At 36.5% G+C, this 18,002-nt stretch overlaps 1 protein-coding gene across 1 annotated transcript in view; it reads left to right on the forward strand.

Annotated features, from left to right (window-relative positions):
• The first annotated feature begins 1,519 nt into the window (after window positions 1-1,519).
• Window positions 1,520-18,002, forward strand: part of rsf1b.1 (remodeling and spacing factor 1b, tandem duplicate 1) — a 25,005-nt gene continuing 8,522 nt past the window's right edge. Inside the window, exons 1-9 of the mRNA XM_067397681.1 lie at window positions 1,520-1,744; window positions 8,126-8,378; window positions 9,833-9,924; window positions 10,160-10,252; window positions 11,337-11,542; window positions 11,714-11,862; window positions 12,660-15,190; window positions 17,497-17,772; window positions 17,857-17,961. Of these exons, the coding sequence (XP_067253782.1) occupies window positions 1,712-1,744; window positions 8,126-8,378; window positions 9,833-9,924; window positions 10,160-10,252; window positions 11,337-11,542; window positions 11,714-11,862; window positions 12,660-15,190; window positions 17,497-17,772; window positions 17,857-17,961 (3,738 nt within the window). The 5' untranslated portion in view covers window positions 1,520-1,711. The remainder of the gene's footprint in view (window positions 1,745-8,125; window positions 8,379-9,832; window positions 9,925-10,159; window positions 10,253-11,336; window positions 11,543-11,713; window positions 11,863-12,659; window positions 15,191-17,496; window positions 17,773-17,856; window positions 17,962-18,002) is intronic.

An 18,002-nucleotide genomic window follows, 5' to 3' on the forward strand; every position in this document is an offset into this window, starting at 1 on the left:
TTGTGTGGCGGGAGAATATGTACACTTGTTTACTACTTAGTAGTTTACCGATAGGGTTGTTGTCTGTTCTCTATATTAAAGATACACACATATCAGTTAAAAAAATAAAATAAATTTTATATATATATATATATATATATATCTATCTATATATATATATATATATATATATATATATATATATATATATATATATATATTTATTTATTTATTTATTTTTAATCAGCAATTCTCATAATATTAAATTATGAGAATTGCTAATTAATCTTATTTTTTTATTATTTATAAATAACACATAAACATTATATATCATTTTGGAAATATTTTCTTGTACATGTCCATTTAAAATGATTAATTTGATTGTTTATTTATTGTTTTTCACAAAAATAGATGTTCATAAACACACATGGGCCTCAGTCATGTGTTGCTTTGTCACCTTTCCCCTGCTTCCCAAAACACCTCTGGGGGAATTTTTGCACTGTAATCTGAGTGCGATCTCATTGGCTGCTGAGATTGCCAGGGGCTATATATTCATCCTATCAGAGAGGGCCTTGTCACTTTGACTTAAGCACTTAGGGATAATTCTCATTTCTGCTCTTTACAGAGAAGGGATCAGTGTTTCAAGTAACGTTGCCATCAGTTTATTAAAAAACACAATGGTTTTTCCATTTATTTATTTTTTTGACGGATAAAGAGACACCAGCGCCTTTACGTAAATATGCCTGACATCCATTCCAGAGGAAAACAATATGTACCAAGATGCTGCTCCGCCCCACGCTTGTTAAAGTTGTATAAGCTGTTCGGTGAACGCCACTCTACAGCCAATCTGTGCATGTCTCCGGGTGGGAGTGAATGGGCATCTGCTAACAGTAAATCAGGAACCTCTGTAGTCCGGATGAATCCGGATCAGGTCTAGACATGATCATATACATATGATTTATAAAATAAAAAAAATAAATAAATAAAAAATATATATATACACACACATACACACACACACACACACCAGTGATCTGAAAGGAATAGAATTTAGCAAAAGACTTAAAAGAAAAGATTTGAAACTACAAAAATAATTTAAAAACTAAATTTAAAATAGTCTATGATTAATATGATAATCATTCATAATCATTTGGCTGCTATTTTAGCTTTGGCTTTGAACAAATGGCCAGTGGCAGTTACGTGACAGTGGCATTATCATGTTTCAGTAAATGGTGAGAAATATTTTCTGTCTTGACCTGCTGTCTTAAAGCCGCTGTAGGCGGAAGATCAGCAGAAAAATAAAAGCAAAATATCCATCACAGACTGGTTTGTGTGAGTACATGAGATCAGGACATTCAACTTACGAAAATGCTGCGTTATTATGATATTTCTGCCTGCACAGCTATTGCACCATTCACATAAACAAACTGATGCTGTTTGCTACCGGCATTCCCACCAGGAATTTAATTTGTGAGTGACAAATGAGCTCCTAGAATGGGTTTGCATCACTGGCCAATAAAGGCATGTGATTTGCACCTTTGTAAACCTTGATCATTAGACGATCACTGCTAAACAACCTTGTTATATTCTTACATTCTGTATTTTCAAGATTTGTTTGTGTTGTGTGTTTATGTCTACTCTCGAATCACTTGCACCCTTTTCTGCATTGTTTGGTCTGTAAACTTGATGCCCTACCTCTGCTGTCTGCATCCAGCTAGAACCAGTTTCTTCAATGTACTCTGTGATCTTTCAGCTTCTGAAAGAGGTAAACAACCCCCTGTGTCCTGCCAGACACACACTTACACCGCCCACTACTGAAAGCTGATACATCCATGAATGACGCAGACACAGACATGAATTAATGTCTACCATAGACAGCTGCCGCTGAGACCTGTCTTACGTATGAATACATATTTCCTCTGAAAGCACAGGCACATCTATATATACCTCCCTGTACTGAAGCAAAGGTCAGTAGGCCACACTAAGTTAATGGAAAGGCAAGTATCCCATCAAAACTCCTTATCAGTTGCCCACAAAAAGTATTTGGACACTTAAAATGTCTGAATGCCAGATAAAATATCAAGACCTTTTCTACTAATTGAACTTGCAATGAATTTAACTATCGTTTTCCATTATGTTTGACACCTTGCAATATCCAAATGCATTTATTTTTTTAATTTTTAACAACCTTTATTTAAAAAAAAAATTGTTTTTATTATTAAAAAAAAAAAAAAAAAATTCAAGACCTTTTCTACAAATTAAACTTGCAATGAATTTAACTATCGTTTTCCATTATGTTTGATATCTTACAATGTCCAAATGCATTTATTTTCTTAATTTTGAACAACCTTGTTATATTCAACCTACTGTATATATTTATTGTTTCATGCACAAACCTTAAATTTAAAAAAAAATAGTTTGAAAAATGCTCTTTTTTTCTTTAACTTCTTTAATTTTTCTGTTCAGCTGAGTTCTAAAAGTTCTAACTTCTTCCTAAATATCTCCATCAATGTCCGACTCCGGATTGAACAATGTAAGGCTAAACTCGTCATTTTGGCTGCGTGAGATTGTCCAGCTTTGTTATTGTTGAGCAACCAAAGCGCGAGCTGTTAAAAGTCCCGCCCTCTTCTGGAAAGCGGGCCGGGAGCAGCAGCTCATTTGCATTTAAAGGGACACACAGAAAAACGCTGTGTTTTTGCTCACACCCAAATAGGGGCAAATTTGACAAGCTGTAATAAATGATCTATGGGGTATTTTGAGCTGAAACTTCACAGACACATTCTGGGGACACCAGAGACTTATATTACATACAGGCATATAGGTCCCCTCTAAATAAATGGCACTTGGTTTTGTTATAGAATGCGAAGACATACAATTTTAAGCAGCTATATGCACAAGAACAAAAGATTAGACAGGTAACAGTTAATAAAATATGATTTAATATATATATACATTTCAGGCCTGTTTTCATATTACTAGTGATTTTCTTGACCTCCTGAAGGTCCTAAAAGATGCATTTATAATCCTGACCAATAAGCAGGTGGTGCACATTAACGTCACTGCTGACTTGGATTGGTTTGTTTTCCTCCTGTCGTACTTAATATGGCTGTCCCATCATGCCACATCATTCTCTGCAGGCTATTGCTGTGTCAGCTGGCAGAGTACATGGAAATCGGAGGCACTCGAGTCATTTGTGTCCTCGTCTTTATACTCAACCATAGTGGCGATTCATTTTAGAAAGGCATGACCCTCTGTATAAAAAGCAATTTTAGATGACTCCAGTCAATTATGTGCTTTTTTACTTTAACAAGTAATGTTCTGTCAAACATTTATATATTACCTAATACCTATAAATTATCCTTTATCCTTCCAAAACTTAATCTTTTGTGTTTTTTTTTCTCTCTTTTTTTTTTTACATAACAGGGCGTATTTTTTTTTATGTTGCAAAAGTAAATAAAGTAAAATACTTTCTCCTGTCCCAGTTTAATGTGCAGAAGCAATTACAAGTAAATCATTCATTAAATTACTTCCAACACAGAATTGCAGCATTTCAGTAATGTAGCTCCTGTCCAAAATTTAACAATATAATAATACATATAATAATTGTTTGTTGTTTTACTTGTCAACTTAGTTTCTGCCTTATAGAAAGAAATATTTTAAAACTACATACCAGAAATATTTATATTTGCAGTAAATGATCAGGATGTAATAGTTCTAATTTGAAAAACAAAACAAATGTGTATTCATGTTAATTTCAGTGTTCAGTGTAATGTATTAGCTAATGTTAACTTATGGCACCTTATTGTAAAATTTTACCCTGTTGGGTGAGATGGCAAGGAACATTTTGCATGTGTCAAAGGTAGGAAGAAAAAGAATGACCACAGAGATGAAGAGAAATGAGGAATTGCATGAAGTTGTGGCTTATCTGATCTAACTACAATCAGGAAATAGACGGATGAATTTTCATTTGAATTTTTTTTTTCATCATATGCTATACAAATAAGTACACCATTATGTTCTCACATGTTAACTAAAGATTTTATAAGACAGGAGGAGATATGACCATGTTTCAGTGGATATGTACAAAGCAACTAAAGTGTCACATGATTGTTCTAGAATTTTCAGATTGCTTGCCTATATTAAACTTTCCCAATATGCCATGTCATAACTTTATGATGTGGTCTTTCACCCAATGAAATTGCAGCAATTTTGTCCTCTTTTATTATTTAAATGACTTACAAACCTACATGTGAAGCTCATAAACCTGTTATGTAATACTTACTAAGTGGCACACAGCATCTGGAATGATTTTGGCTCCAGCCAATAGGCTTTTTTAAACGCACTCTGCCCTTCTCATTATCTAAACTTCATTGAAAGGAAAAAGACCACCTCAGTACACAACACATAAATAGCTCCCCTTTAATATCTGGTGCTTTTTCTGAATATATACAGTACAGCTCATTTATGAATGCACAATAAAACATAAATCATATGCTTGTCACTAGCTTATTCAGACATGAGGGGTCAGTGTTTCTGCTCATGAGAAAACAGCTATTTTATGAGATAGCGATTTCGTATGAATTCATACAATGTGATTCATTTGGAAATATATGATTTTTAGGGGGGGGAAATAAGCGTGAAGGTTCCACCCCTAAACCTAACCATCAGTGGGGCACTGAACAAAAAGTGTGTGGGTTTAATTAAACTCCCCAGTTGGAGGGAAGAAATCTGTCACAAATTAACCCAAGAGTGAATGTACTCTACATACCAGACACTGCCTGTCACTTTATGTCTGATTACCTTAATCATTGACTTTAAATCATACTGACCATAAATATACATATATTCTCAAATAAAATACTAAGCCAAAAGAAAATGTAAAAAATGTTTTTGATGATTTGCACAAACCTTGTGTTTCTGGCTGAGAGTTTGCCAGTAAAAGTGATTCATTTTAGTACACTGTAACAAAAATCCTCTTGGTTTTACAGATGTGATTGCCAGAATAATTCTGTAAAACTGTAATAATGTAAATTCTTGCAAGAAACATGAATTGAACAACATATTTTCACAATTAGTGTGTTTTACTTTCAATTTCATGGACTTTTGGTTTGTTTTTCTTTGTTTCCTTTGTTCCTATGTTCCCGCTTTCCATTAGTTATCATGGATATTCATTATATTACTAATTAAAGCACACCTGTTTGCATTGCATCTTGTGTATTTTAGTCCTTTAATGTCCCGTATTGTTTGTGAATGGCACGCTGTTTTGTTTGTTTCCTCTTATCGGATTACTAGTTAATTTGTTTAATAAACAACACTTCTATTTTTGAACTACTTCTTCTTTCTCCCTGGATTATGTGACACATATGATGTAACATTAAACCCTAATGTACATAAGTGATTAAAAAAAAATATTAAAATTAAAAAACATCAAATGTGAGCTGTCACAGAGAATTTGGGGTTAGTTTATGGCTTTTTACTGTAAATTTTAAGATGTTTTGTTTTTTACTTCTAAAAACAGTACATTTAACAGTATTTTACTGTAAAATGTACTGTTAAAAATTACAATTTCCCCTATATATTCCCCTAACAGATTTTTACTGTAGCATTTTTAGTCTTTTACAGATAAAGTGACAATTTTTGTTTTACAGTTAGGCCTTGTTTATTAAACAAAAGCAGAATGAATTTTAGTGTAAATCTTACAAATACATTTTTTAAAAATGTGTCAATTATATATTCAATGGATTTATAAAAGATTTACACAAATTTCTTCTGCTGCTATGTGTGTGTGCGCGTGTTTTTGTGACATATGACAAATTTGTATAATGACATGGGTATGACATAGGTATTACAAGGAGAAGGTAACTTATGGGGACATTACCCCATGTCCCCATTTTTCAAAAGGCTTATAAATCAAACAGAATGAGTTTTTTTTTTTTTGAGAAAGTAAAAATGTGCATAGTTTCCTGTGATGGGTCGGTTTAGGGGTAGGGTTGGTGTAAGGCGATAGAAAATACGGTTTGTATAAAAACCATTACACCCATGGAATGTCTCCACAATTCACAAAAACAAACCTGTGTGTGTGTGTGTGTGTGTACCCAGGTGAAAAAAAGTACACTTCTATAATATACTTAAATTGCTCTATTTTAGGGCACTAATTTTGTACTTAATATACAAAAATTCTTTTTTAGTACTTCTTAAGACAATTATTTAAAAAAATGTATTTAGATGCTACTTATAGTACATTTGAACCCATAGTGTACTACAAGTGGTAGCTAAATATATTTTTTAAATACAGAGCTAGTATATTAAAAGCACATTTTAGTTCATATTTCATGGTGTCTCAGAATACTATATTAAGTACAAAATTAGTGCGCGAAAATAGAGCACTGTAAGCAGGGCCGCGTTATCCTAATGGGCAACATGGGCTGCAGCCCAGGGCCCCGAACACTTGGGGGGCCCGCGAGACAATCCTCTTTTGCGTTTTAAAACGCATCGTTGTCACACCCGAATCAAGAGTCACAGGCGCGCAGCGGACACGCACGCAGGAATACAACCAGGACAGTGTGCGTAGCGTCTGGGTATGTGCATATGGGTGGATTGGTGGCCCGCTATTACATGCTTAACACCAAGGTATACTTCGGGCGTTCGCATCGCGTAATTTTCGTCATCAGGAGGGTTCGCAGACTTCCGCGCTCCCCGTCCTCGTGCAGCCCAATTTTTGTGATGGCACGGACCGTGTGTGTACTGTACAACAGCCCATGCGAAAGTGAATTGAGTGCTTGAAAACAAAAGTCCACTAGATAGTGCGCAGTGCACACGCCGAACGCATCTTTCCGCAGCCAAATACTTTTAGCACGCGCGTCTGTGCGCGAGACAGAAGCCGTGTGCATGTTCATAAAAATGAAGCATAATAGAAATAATGTTGTCAATAACTTGCTAAAGCTTATCTATGTTGTTACTACTAAAATCATTAGTAAATGGACAAAGAAAGGGTCCATACAATGTCTTAACGATCTATTGCATTTGACCGTCATTTTTAAGGTGGGTTTCTGAAACTTATGCATGCAGTAATGTTGGTACAGAATTTTAAACGAGTCGTATTGGTTTTCTGAAAAAAAAAAAAAAACGGCCACATCTGCACATTTTAAGATATTGCACAAGTGAATAAATGTAACTCGTACACTCGTTGGGGTGGATACTTTTTATTCAACGAAATAAAATGCACATAAAACGTGATGAAAACATATTTAGTGAAGAAACTAATAGTACATTTATTAGGTATAAAACGTGCATTAAAAAAGTCTGTGACAGAATAATTAACTAGAATAATCTTCGGACACATCGCATCTGAAATGATGCTATGACCATTCTGAAATTCCAAAGCCAGAGTCGAATCGGTCGAATTTAAACTTGGACTTGGTAAAAAGCCGTTTTTAAATTTAAATTTTATTTTTTACATTTTTAGATCAGCAATGCAAAGTCATAATGATGGAGGAGCGCATATGAGCCTGTTGTTTTTGTCAATCCATCCTAGAAATGTTTTTACCATTTTTGTCCGCATGTTTTAAATTGATATCTTATTCATATTAAAATCTTCATTCGCATAAGACGCGCGATTATGGATGTCGAGGGGGAGGGGGGGCCCCCTTTGCGTTCGTTAGCCCAGGGCCCCGCGAAGGCTTAACGCGGCACTGACTGTAAGTACATTATAGAAGTGTACTTTTTTTCACCTGGTATTACTGTATATAGTTAACTGACAGCGCCCTCTGCTGGTAACCGATGATATTGTTAACGCTTCATTAACTCACCTGTCCTGTGAATGCATAAGATATGGTCATACATACAAGTTAGTGAACTTGCTCACTCAACAATTTTTTAAATGCTTTTTTTGTTTCTTAGTAACTGTGTCTGGATTTCTCTCACTCTTTCTTTTACGTTCACTGTTATCTTTCTTGCAATTCTTCTCTCTCTCTCTCAAATAGAAAGAGTCCCTAAGTGACACAGATTGACTTTTCTTTTGTTGTTTTGCTTCTTATCTGGAATTTTGTGCCATTTTAAGTTTTGGTTTATGGGCCTTTGTTTATTTTTCTCACTATTTCTCCCGCTTTCTGTCTCTCTGCTGCTGCTGCTGGTTTGTTTACATCAGTTCAGTGTCTCTGGCGCGAGGGCTTCTGGGCCATGTGTCTGCCATAATCGCGGTGCATTGTGGGGAGGTTGTGGTCCTCCAGCGGCTCGGTTCGGAATAATGTCTGCCTCGGAGGCAGCGGACGGTTCTTCCACGGGATTATGCCCGAGCTTCGCCGTGATCTGCTCGTTTCTGGAGCGGTATGGAGCTCTGCTGGACCTGCCGGAGGTGTCGTTCCCGATGCTGGAGCGCAGTCTGCAGGAGAGCAGCGCGGGTGAGCCGCTCCTCCATTGTTGCTCCTCGGTCGCTTTACATGCGTTTAAACGGGCTGCTCGGTAATCCAGCAGCGAGTGTCGGTGTTTTTATCGCTGTTTGCGTCTCTAATGCGCCGTTTCTATCGTTGATTTCGGCGTTTTGAGGGACGGAATGTTTTATTCCGCTTTATTTGCTCATCACAGCACACAGAAACTCATTGCTGCTTTATTTGCGTTCATATGCGACCTTTTGCATTGGGAAAATCACCTGTATTTGCATATAACGACGCACATGTTGAGTGAAATGAAATATTCATGTTTATTCATAGTTAAATAATAATTTGGCATGAATTGGTGCGATGTGAGCAGCGCGCATGCGCAGAATGTGTAAACTTCCTGCTCCAGCTGCTGGGAGGGAGAAATGACAATATGGGATTATTTTGATTTTCAAACTTTACTGAAAGTTCACAATAAGCCATTTTATTTGTATCTGTGATGGATTTGCTGCATTATAAATGTGTTAGGTATGTATAAACTGAAGTGACGCATGAATTGTGTAGACAATTTTTATACATTCCCTTAAACACATGTACAATCCCAGTTTCTCCCAAAAAATACAATAGTTGTGGTTATTGTTACTATACTAAAACTGTAGTAAATTATTTTTGGTTTTTGGTAAAACAATGTAAAACCCCAGAATATTTAATATATAATAACTTTGAGTAATATTAAAGGAATATTAAACTCAGAAATAAATTCTGTTATCATTTATTCACCCTCATGTTATTCAAACCTGTATGACTATGTTTGAGTTATTTAAAAATCACTTTTGGGTAACATTTAAATTACTAGTTTAATTGTGGTAACAAATGTAGTTGTTATGGTATTTTGGCAGAAACTCACTGCTATGGTACATTTACAGTAGATACAGACATATTCTTTCACTCGTAAACATATTTAAATGAATACATTGATTCATTGAAGCTTGTGGGAACTTTGGCAGGTACAAGATCAATAGCAATATTAAATTATAAATATTAAATTATTACTGTGTGTGTGTGTAACTGTGCAGTTGCTATAAAGTGCCAATTTAATGTGAATACATGAATAATACAGTGTACAATACAATAAGTACAAGTCATAATGTGCAGACTGATCATTTTTGCTAATGAAGTTGGACCAAGCACTTACCTAAACTGCTGTTACTGTCAGTTATTACTGAATGAATAGAAATACAACTATATTATAATAGTAATTTAATGCCTTATTAATTGATTAATCAGTCAGCTAATTCAATGTTGGTGGTATTTGGCATTTTGTAGTGTAATTTATAGTTTAGGGTTTTTTTTTTCCTTAGTGGTTTGAGAACCACCTTCCTAAAACCTACAGCAACATGCATGCGTCAAGCATGGATGTGTACTTTATAAATGTGCTGTGCATTTAGCTTTAATATTGAAATGCTTTATTTGCCCAGTACCCAAACTCCTCGTGGACCTTCATGTGAAGTTGCTGAGGAAAATTGGCAAGTCTGTGTCTGCAGACAGATGGGAGAAGAATCTCATTAAGGTAAGTCAATCAGTGTTAACAATGAGAACTTATGCATTGAATGCCTTATGTGGTTATATGCCACACATTTTGCTTTTAACAATCAAATTCAAACAGCTGTGAATTATGGATTATTTCAGTGATAATGAATATGTGAATGTCACTGGCTTTTGTGCTCACAGCTAGTGTTAAGTCAATACTGGTCTCATCAGTGTTTAATTTTTGATGGCTTTATTACTCTGGGCTGTTGCTGTAGATCTGTCAGGAGTTTAACTCCACATGGGCATGGGAGCTGGAAAAGAAGGGTTATCGAGAGATGACAGTGGAGTGTAAAACAGGAATACTGAAGGTAAGATGGGAAAATCTGTTAAAGGTGCCCTAGAACCAGTTTTAACAAGATGTAATATAAGTCTAAGGTGTCCCCTGAATTTGTCTGTGAAGTTTCAGCTCATAATACCCCATAGATTTTTTTTTTATTAATTTTTTTAACTGCCTATTTTGAGCCATAATTATATATGCACCGATTCAGCACGCGGCCCCTTTAAATCTTGCGCTCTCCGCCCCCGAACTCTCAACTGCCTTAACCAGCATAAACAAAATTCACACAGTAAATATAACCCTCAAAATGGATCTTTACAAAGTGTTCGTCGTGCAGCATGTCTAATCGTAAGTAAGTATGGTATTTATTTGGATGTTTACATTTGATTCTGAATGAGTTTGAGGCTGTGCTTCATGGCTAAAGCTAACATTACACACTGTTGGAGAGATTTATAAAGAATGAAGTTGTTTTTATGAATTATACAGACTGCAAGTGTTTAATAATGAAAATAGCGATGGCTCTCTTGTCTCCGTAAATACAGTAGAAATGATGGTAACTTTATTAACCACATTTAACAGTACATTAGCAACATACTAACGAAACATTTAGAAAGACAATTTAAAAATATCACTAAAAATATTATGATATCATGGATCATGTCAGTTATTATCGCTCCATCTGCCATTTTTCGCTGTTGTTCTTGCTTGCTTACCTAGTCTGATGATTCAGCTGTGCACAGATCCAGACGTCCTGCCCTTGTCTAATGCCTTGAACATGAGCTGGCATATGCAAATATTGGGGGCGTACATATTAATGATCCCGACTGTTACGTAACAGTCTGTGTTATGTTGAGATTCGCCTGTTTTTCGGAGGTCTTTTAAAGAAATGAGATTTATATAAGGAGGAAACAATGGAGTTTGAGACTCACTGTATGTCATTTCCATGTACTGAACTCTTGTTATTCAATTTTGCCGAGGTAAATTCAATTTTTCATTTGATGGCACCATTAATGTCTAACCACTGGATTAAGCTGCATTGGGATTCACATCTAATTCATGAAAATTTTTGTTGCGTTTGTAACATATTTCCAAACAATGCTATGTTTTTGAAACAGTACTTGTGTGAAAGCCAGTTTGATGACAATGTCAAGTTTAAGACTGCTATCAATGAAGAGGACCCAGATAAAATGCGTCTTCAGCCCATCGGCAAAGACAAAGATGGCCTCATGTACTGGTTCCAGCTAGACCAAGACCATAATGTGAGGGTCTATGTGGAAGAACAGGATGATCTGGATGGGTCATCCTGGAAGTGTATAGTAAGGTAGGCACTTTGCTATCCGTTTCCAGTAAAATTAAATCCACTTCTTCATAACATGCATAACATAGTTTTTTTCCTTCCTGTACTGGATGGCTGTTAATTTGTGAGAAAAACATTGATGGGAAATTCACTTGCATGATTTTGTGGGGGAAAATCCATTATTTTCCATTGCAGAAACAGAAACGACCTGGCTCAGATCCTTGGTCTGTTGAAGACTCAGATTGATCCAGCACTCCTAGTAAAGAAGGATCAGGAGGAGGGCTCGTCTAGTAACAGTCCGAACCCAGACGATGAGGAGAAAAAGAAGAAAGAGGGATCTGAAGGTATGTAAAAAGTAATATTGACTAGGGCTGTGGCAGTTTTTTGCTGTGGTAATAAATTAAATACATTTTGAAATATAAAAAAATCAATTTTGTTAAAAACGTGTGTTTATTTTAGCACTTCTGTCAGTGAAACAACACACTACAGCTAGTAAAACATTGAAATAAAAATCACTAAATAATCTTAACATAAATAATATAAGAAAGTTACATTTTAAATTAAAAACCATTCATTTTATTCCCACAAAGATAAATTCATTGTCATATACTATACTGCTCTGCGCACTGAGAAGAATGTGGGACACGATCAGGACAGAGATCATCTTGTCTAATTATCTTATTTAATTATCTGTTCCAAAGCAACTGACACTTGTTGTAAAAGGTCTTAAGAGCAAATTTTATCTTCCACAGGTGCAAGACATTTAGGTTATATTTGATGTTGCGCTGCCAGAGAAAGCTAACTAAATTATCGGCGTGTGAGAAATGCGCTATATAAATATCCTGTCCTCTATCAAGTCTTACAAGCACAAACTGTTACTTTTTACTTGACCATCAAATTTTATCTGATGTTTTTTTTTTTCTTTACCACCGTAAAGAATGCCAATACAGTAATTTAAAGTGAACAAAAGGAAGAAACCTGTTATTTCTTTTGTAAACAAAACTTTGTGTTTTGGCATACCACTGCTGGTGCTACTGTGGAGCGGTTGTCAAGTTGAGCGGCACAGCCCTAGTATTTACTGAAATCAGATTTTATTAGTTCTGAGTGTTTTTACTGTTTTTCTGTGTGTCTTGGCTTCTAGTGGAGGTCAGAGATGAGAAGTCGCAAGACGATTTATCCACATCTGAAAGTAAGGAAAACGTCTTGGAGCAAGAAAATACAAAGCAAGAAGATCCAGAGGCCACAGAAGCTTTGTCGGAAAAGGGCTTGAAGGTGAAGGTAAAGGAAGAGTTGAAGAAACATTCGGAGACGTCAAATTGCACTGGCGTTATTGCTGGATCTATCAAAGAAGAGCCACATGATGAGGATGAGAAAGTCAAGGACTTGTCAACACCTTCACAGACTGCAGAACAGATGGAGGACATGAAGAGAAAAACCTTAGAAGAGACTCAGAGAACTTTGAAAAATGACCATCAAGCTAAAATCCCTCTGAAAAAGCGAGAGATGAAACTAACCGAAGACTTTGATGGCAACAGTGCAGGAGTACGAAATGCACCTGTCGCTCCGGTGAAAGAATCACGGACATGTTTCGATGACAACCGATTGAGTGCTGAAAAGATCAACGGCCATGTCCCTCACCTTAAACCATCTGAGAGTGAAACGCAAAAAGGTTCAGAGAGTTTTCAAAAAGAAACAACGGAGAATGATTCAGAAAATCTCCCACGTGTCTCAGATGAATCCAATGAGAGAAAAAAGGAGACCAAGGATGACCAGACAGAAGATAAGATGGACACCAATGAAACCAGATTGTGTGCTGAAGAGCAGATGGAAGTGGAGAAGCCTGGGAAATCCCTTGCAGCCACTGCAGATGAGAATAAAGCAAAATCTGAAGCTCCTCAAACTCACAAAAAGATCTCTGGGGAAGAAAAACTCTCAAAAAAGACACCTGGTTCTGAAAATAAAACCGAAAATAAAAAATCTCCCATTTGTGAAAATATGGAAACTACAGAAGCAAATGCATCAACACTGCCTGAAGAGTCAACAAAAGATCTCTCAAAAGAAGAATCCATACAAGATCTCTCAAAAAAGGAAGGAACGAATGATCTCTCAAAAGAAGAAGCAAAGAAAGATCACTTAAAAGAAGCAAGGAAAGGTCTGTCAAAACAACAAACCGTAAAAGATCTCCCAAATAAAGAATCATTAAAAGATCTTGCAAGAGAAGTGTCTATGGAAAATCTCCCAAAAGATCTGCCGAAAGAACAATCACTGAAAGATCTCTCAAAAGAAGGGTCATCAAAAAAAGAAAGCATAAAGAATCTCCCAAATGAAGAATCAAAAAAAGAAGAAAAGTCACAGAAAGTTCTCACAGAAGAAAGTCAAAAATCTCCCAAAGACTCGGACAACTCCAATAAAGCCCTGGAAAGACAAGATCCAACTGCTTCCATGGAAACAGAACCATTCCAGTCATCTAAAATGGAGTCCTCCTCTTCCCATGAAGTAATCAAACCACATTCTGGCACAGAAAAGCCACAGAACACTGAAGAAATGAAAACTCATCACAGCTCTGCAGACACCACCACAGAAAAAAAGTCAGCTGCCCCTGTCTCAAAAACTGAAAAACAGTATATGTCTGAAGCAGACAAACTCTCAACCAAGGGTGAAAGCCAGTCCATTGCTTCTAAACCTTCTGAAAATACAGGTGGCCCTAAAGACAAAGCAAAAGAGCGGTCTGCCTCCAAGTCGGCATCAAGGGATCCTGAAAAATCATCTGTTTCTGATTCAATGAAGAAGCCAAGTACGCCAAAAACCACAGAGAAAGTAGATGGTGAGGAAAAATGTGACACAGCTGAATCGGATAAAAATTCAGAAACGACAAAAGAAAAAGATGCAAAGGGTGAACCTGCAAACAGCTCTGAAGAATCTGCAGCGAAAAAATTGGTTAAAGAAGTTAAAGCTTCAGAACAACCCAATGAACCCAACAGTTCTGAGAAACCTCCTTCTGAAAGAGAACATGAAAAGGAACCAGATTCAGAGGAAGGGAACAAAGAGAAGCAAATGGAAGTTGATTCAGAGATCACTAAATCTGATGAAGTACAATCGGCTGTTAAGGAGGTATGTGAGACTACAAGAGCAAGTAAGAAGAAAACTGATGTTCCTGTGGATCAAAGCAGCACCTCAAGCAAACAATCTGAGCAAGAAGCAACTTCTGAACAATGTGAGGCTTCCGGTGATGTTCAAGAAAAGAGCAACGCAGCTCTGAAAAGCAGTAAAAGACCAGGACGGCCTTCAAAGAAATCTCAGGAGAGTCAGGATGAGGATAAAACGGGAGAAGAACAAGAAGAAAAGACTGACTTGCAACAGGAAGGAATTCGTCTGAAGATTAAAATCCCAGCTCACAGACGGAAGGCCGAACTCCAGAAAGAAGAGGCCAAGGGAGATTCAGAGTCTGAGACGACTGAGGGCAGATGCTTGCGGAGGTCTCCGAGAATCTGCAGGCCCACTGCTAAAGCTGTCGAGATCCAGGATAGGAGGGCGGAACGGAAGCAGGCGACTCCAGTGTCGGAGAAAGAAAAGGATGAGAAAGAAAAGGATGACAATGAAGAAAAAGAGGATGAGGAATCTGTTCAAAGGAAACCGAAGAAAGCTGAGCCAGATGGCCAAACGAAACCAAAGGTACTTTAAAAATATAGATATGTTTATTATTTAATTTAGTGGTGTTAGTCAAGATATTTACAGTGGTCTCCACAAATATTGGCACCTTTGGTAAATATGAGCAAAACTGACTGAAAATTAGTTTTTGCACTTTCTCTTAGTCTTTGATTTGAAAATATTCACAAAAACCTTTAAAGTCAAATTAGTTGAAAATAGTTTAAAAAGTAGAAAAAAGTTATCATAAAACGTATTTTCCCTGAAGTATATATATTCCACAAATATTAGCATCCCTTCATTTAATACTTTATGCAACCTCACTTTGCCAAGGTAACAGCTCTGGACCTTCCCCTATAATGTGTAATAAGGTTGATGAATGTATATCAAGAGTTTTGAGACCATTCCTCCATACAGAATCTCTCCAGATCCTACAGATTTAGAGGTCCATGCTTGTGGACTATTTTCTTCAGCTCATCCCACAGGTTGTTTATGGGGTTTCCTATGTCTGGGTCACGGGACTGCTATGTCCATGGCAAAACCTTAATTCTGTGGTCAGTGAGCTATTCTGTTGTTTATTTTGAGATGTGCTTTGGATCATTGCATGCTGGAAGTTCCAACCACGGCCCAGGCTAAGCTTCCTGACAGTGTTGATTTAATATCTGCTGGTACTTGGAGTTTGATACCGGATGTATCCTTACAAGTTGTCCAGGGAATTTGGAAGATTAAAGATCCACCACCATACTTCACAGTGGGAATGAAGTACTTTTCTACATGGCTATGTTTCTGACTATGCCAAACCCACCTCTAGTGTTTTTCCAAAAAGCTTTATTTTGGTCTCATCTGACCATTAAACCCAGTCCCACTGAAAGTTCCAGTAACGCCTGGCAAACTGTAGGTGCGTGAGATTACTGATTAATGTTCACCGTCCCAAAGAAGTTGTGGTTATATAAGTGATGTCTGATCATACTTTTGGAGACTTTCTGACCCCAAGACCCAACTAACATCTGCAATTCTCCAAATTTAACTTACAGTTTGTTTGGCAACTCAAACCATCCTGCTCAGTGCATAGAGACACGCATCCTCTTCCAGGTTGATTGTTACCATCTCCAAGTGATTTAAACTTCTTAATTATTGAATGAGTATAATAAATGAGCATTTCAACAATTAGTCATTTTATGATTTGTGCAGCTCAAAAACCTTTTGTCAGACATCATTACTGTATTCTCAGGTCTTTCCCATAGTGATGGATGACTATAGGAATTTAGCCTGTGTGCCACTTCATATTTAGAGCCCAGTAAAACAGGAAGTCTTGACTTATCACTTGTTTTCCTAAGGTGAAATACCATGTGAATGGCAATATTCTTCAGTTTGATTTTTACTCATTAGAATTTGTAGGGGTGCCAATAATTTTGGCACAAATATTTTGTAGAAAACCATATTTATTGAATTTTTTCCACATCTATATTTTGTATAGATTAACTTAAATTAAAATTTAGATTTTTGTGAATATTTGGAATAAAAGACATTCACCATCATTATTGCTCATATTTACCACATTAACCAATATTTGTTGAGCTCACTGTAATTGTGCAGGTAATTTTACCTATTTTTATATTTTGATTTCCTTTGCTTAAAGGAACACTTAAAGTTAACCTTTCAAAACACATAATTTTTTAACAGTTAAATATCCTTAGCAAATCTCAAAATGAATATCCATGTTTTTGTACTGTACATTGTTGTGATGACTAAACTCACTTGTAGCATTTAATATAATTAATTTAAATTTTTAGTGTTTTATTTTTCATTTATTTAGGCAAAATAGCTGAAATTTATTGGTTACTGGTCATTACAACACTAATTCTTGGCTAATCAAATAAAAAAATGTATGTATATTTTATATTTTTTGAAAGAAGGCTGCATTTAATTGATAAAATACAGTAAAAAGGTAACATTCTGAAATGTTATTACAATTTAAAATAACTGTTTTCTATTCCTCTTTTACTCCGGTCTTCAGTGTCACATGATCCTTCAGAAATCATTCAATATGCTGATTTGATGTCCCAGAAAAATATATTACTATCAATGCTGAAAACAGTTGTGCTGCTTATTATTTTTGTGATGCATTCTTTGATGAACACAAAGTTCAAAAGAACAGCATTTATTTGAAGTAAAAATCTTTTTTTAATATAAACGTCTTTACCGTTACTTTTGCTCAATTTAAAGAGTCTTTGATGCATGAAAGTGTTAATTTCTTTTACAAAAAAAATCTTACTGACCCCAAACTTTCGAACGATTGTAAGTCATTTACAATGTAACTCATCTTTTGACAGGTGGGGAGACGTCGAAAACGACAACCATGGTCTCGAATGAGACGTAAAAAGAAATGTTCTGAAGATGATGATGAGGAAGAGGAGAGCGAGAGCGAAGAAGAGGAGACGGAGGAGGATGACAGCGATGAAGACTACAAGGTGGAGAAGACCAGAAAGAGAAGGAGAAACCGAAACCGAGAGCGGAACAGCTCCGACTCCTCTACCTCTTCATCAGAAGATGATCAACCCAATGATGACCCCTGCAAACACTGTGGCCTTCCTAATCATCCCGAGCTGGTGCGAAACTGTTCTGCAAAACATCTTCATCTTCAACTCACAATCAAATGTGCTGCATTTAACCTCTCATCTATGTTCCCCTAGATACTCCTGTGTGATTCCTGTGACAGCGGCTACCACACTGCCTGTCTGCGGCCTCCGCTCATGATCATTCCAGATGGGGAATGGTTCTGTCCTCCCTGCCAGCATGTGAGTCAGTTCAGATATTATGAGTCTCTGTACAGAAATAC

This window comes from Chanodichthys erythropterus, chromosome 10 (assembly GCF_024489055.1).
Source record: "Chanodichthys erythropterus isolate Z2021 chromosome 10, ASM2448905v1, whole genome shotgun sequence".
Taxonomy (NCBI): domain Eukaryota; kingdom Metazoa; phylum Chordata; class Actinopteri; order Cypriniformes; family Xenocyprididae; genus Chanodichthys; species Chanodichthys erythropterus.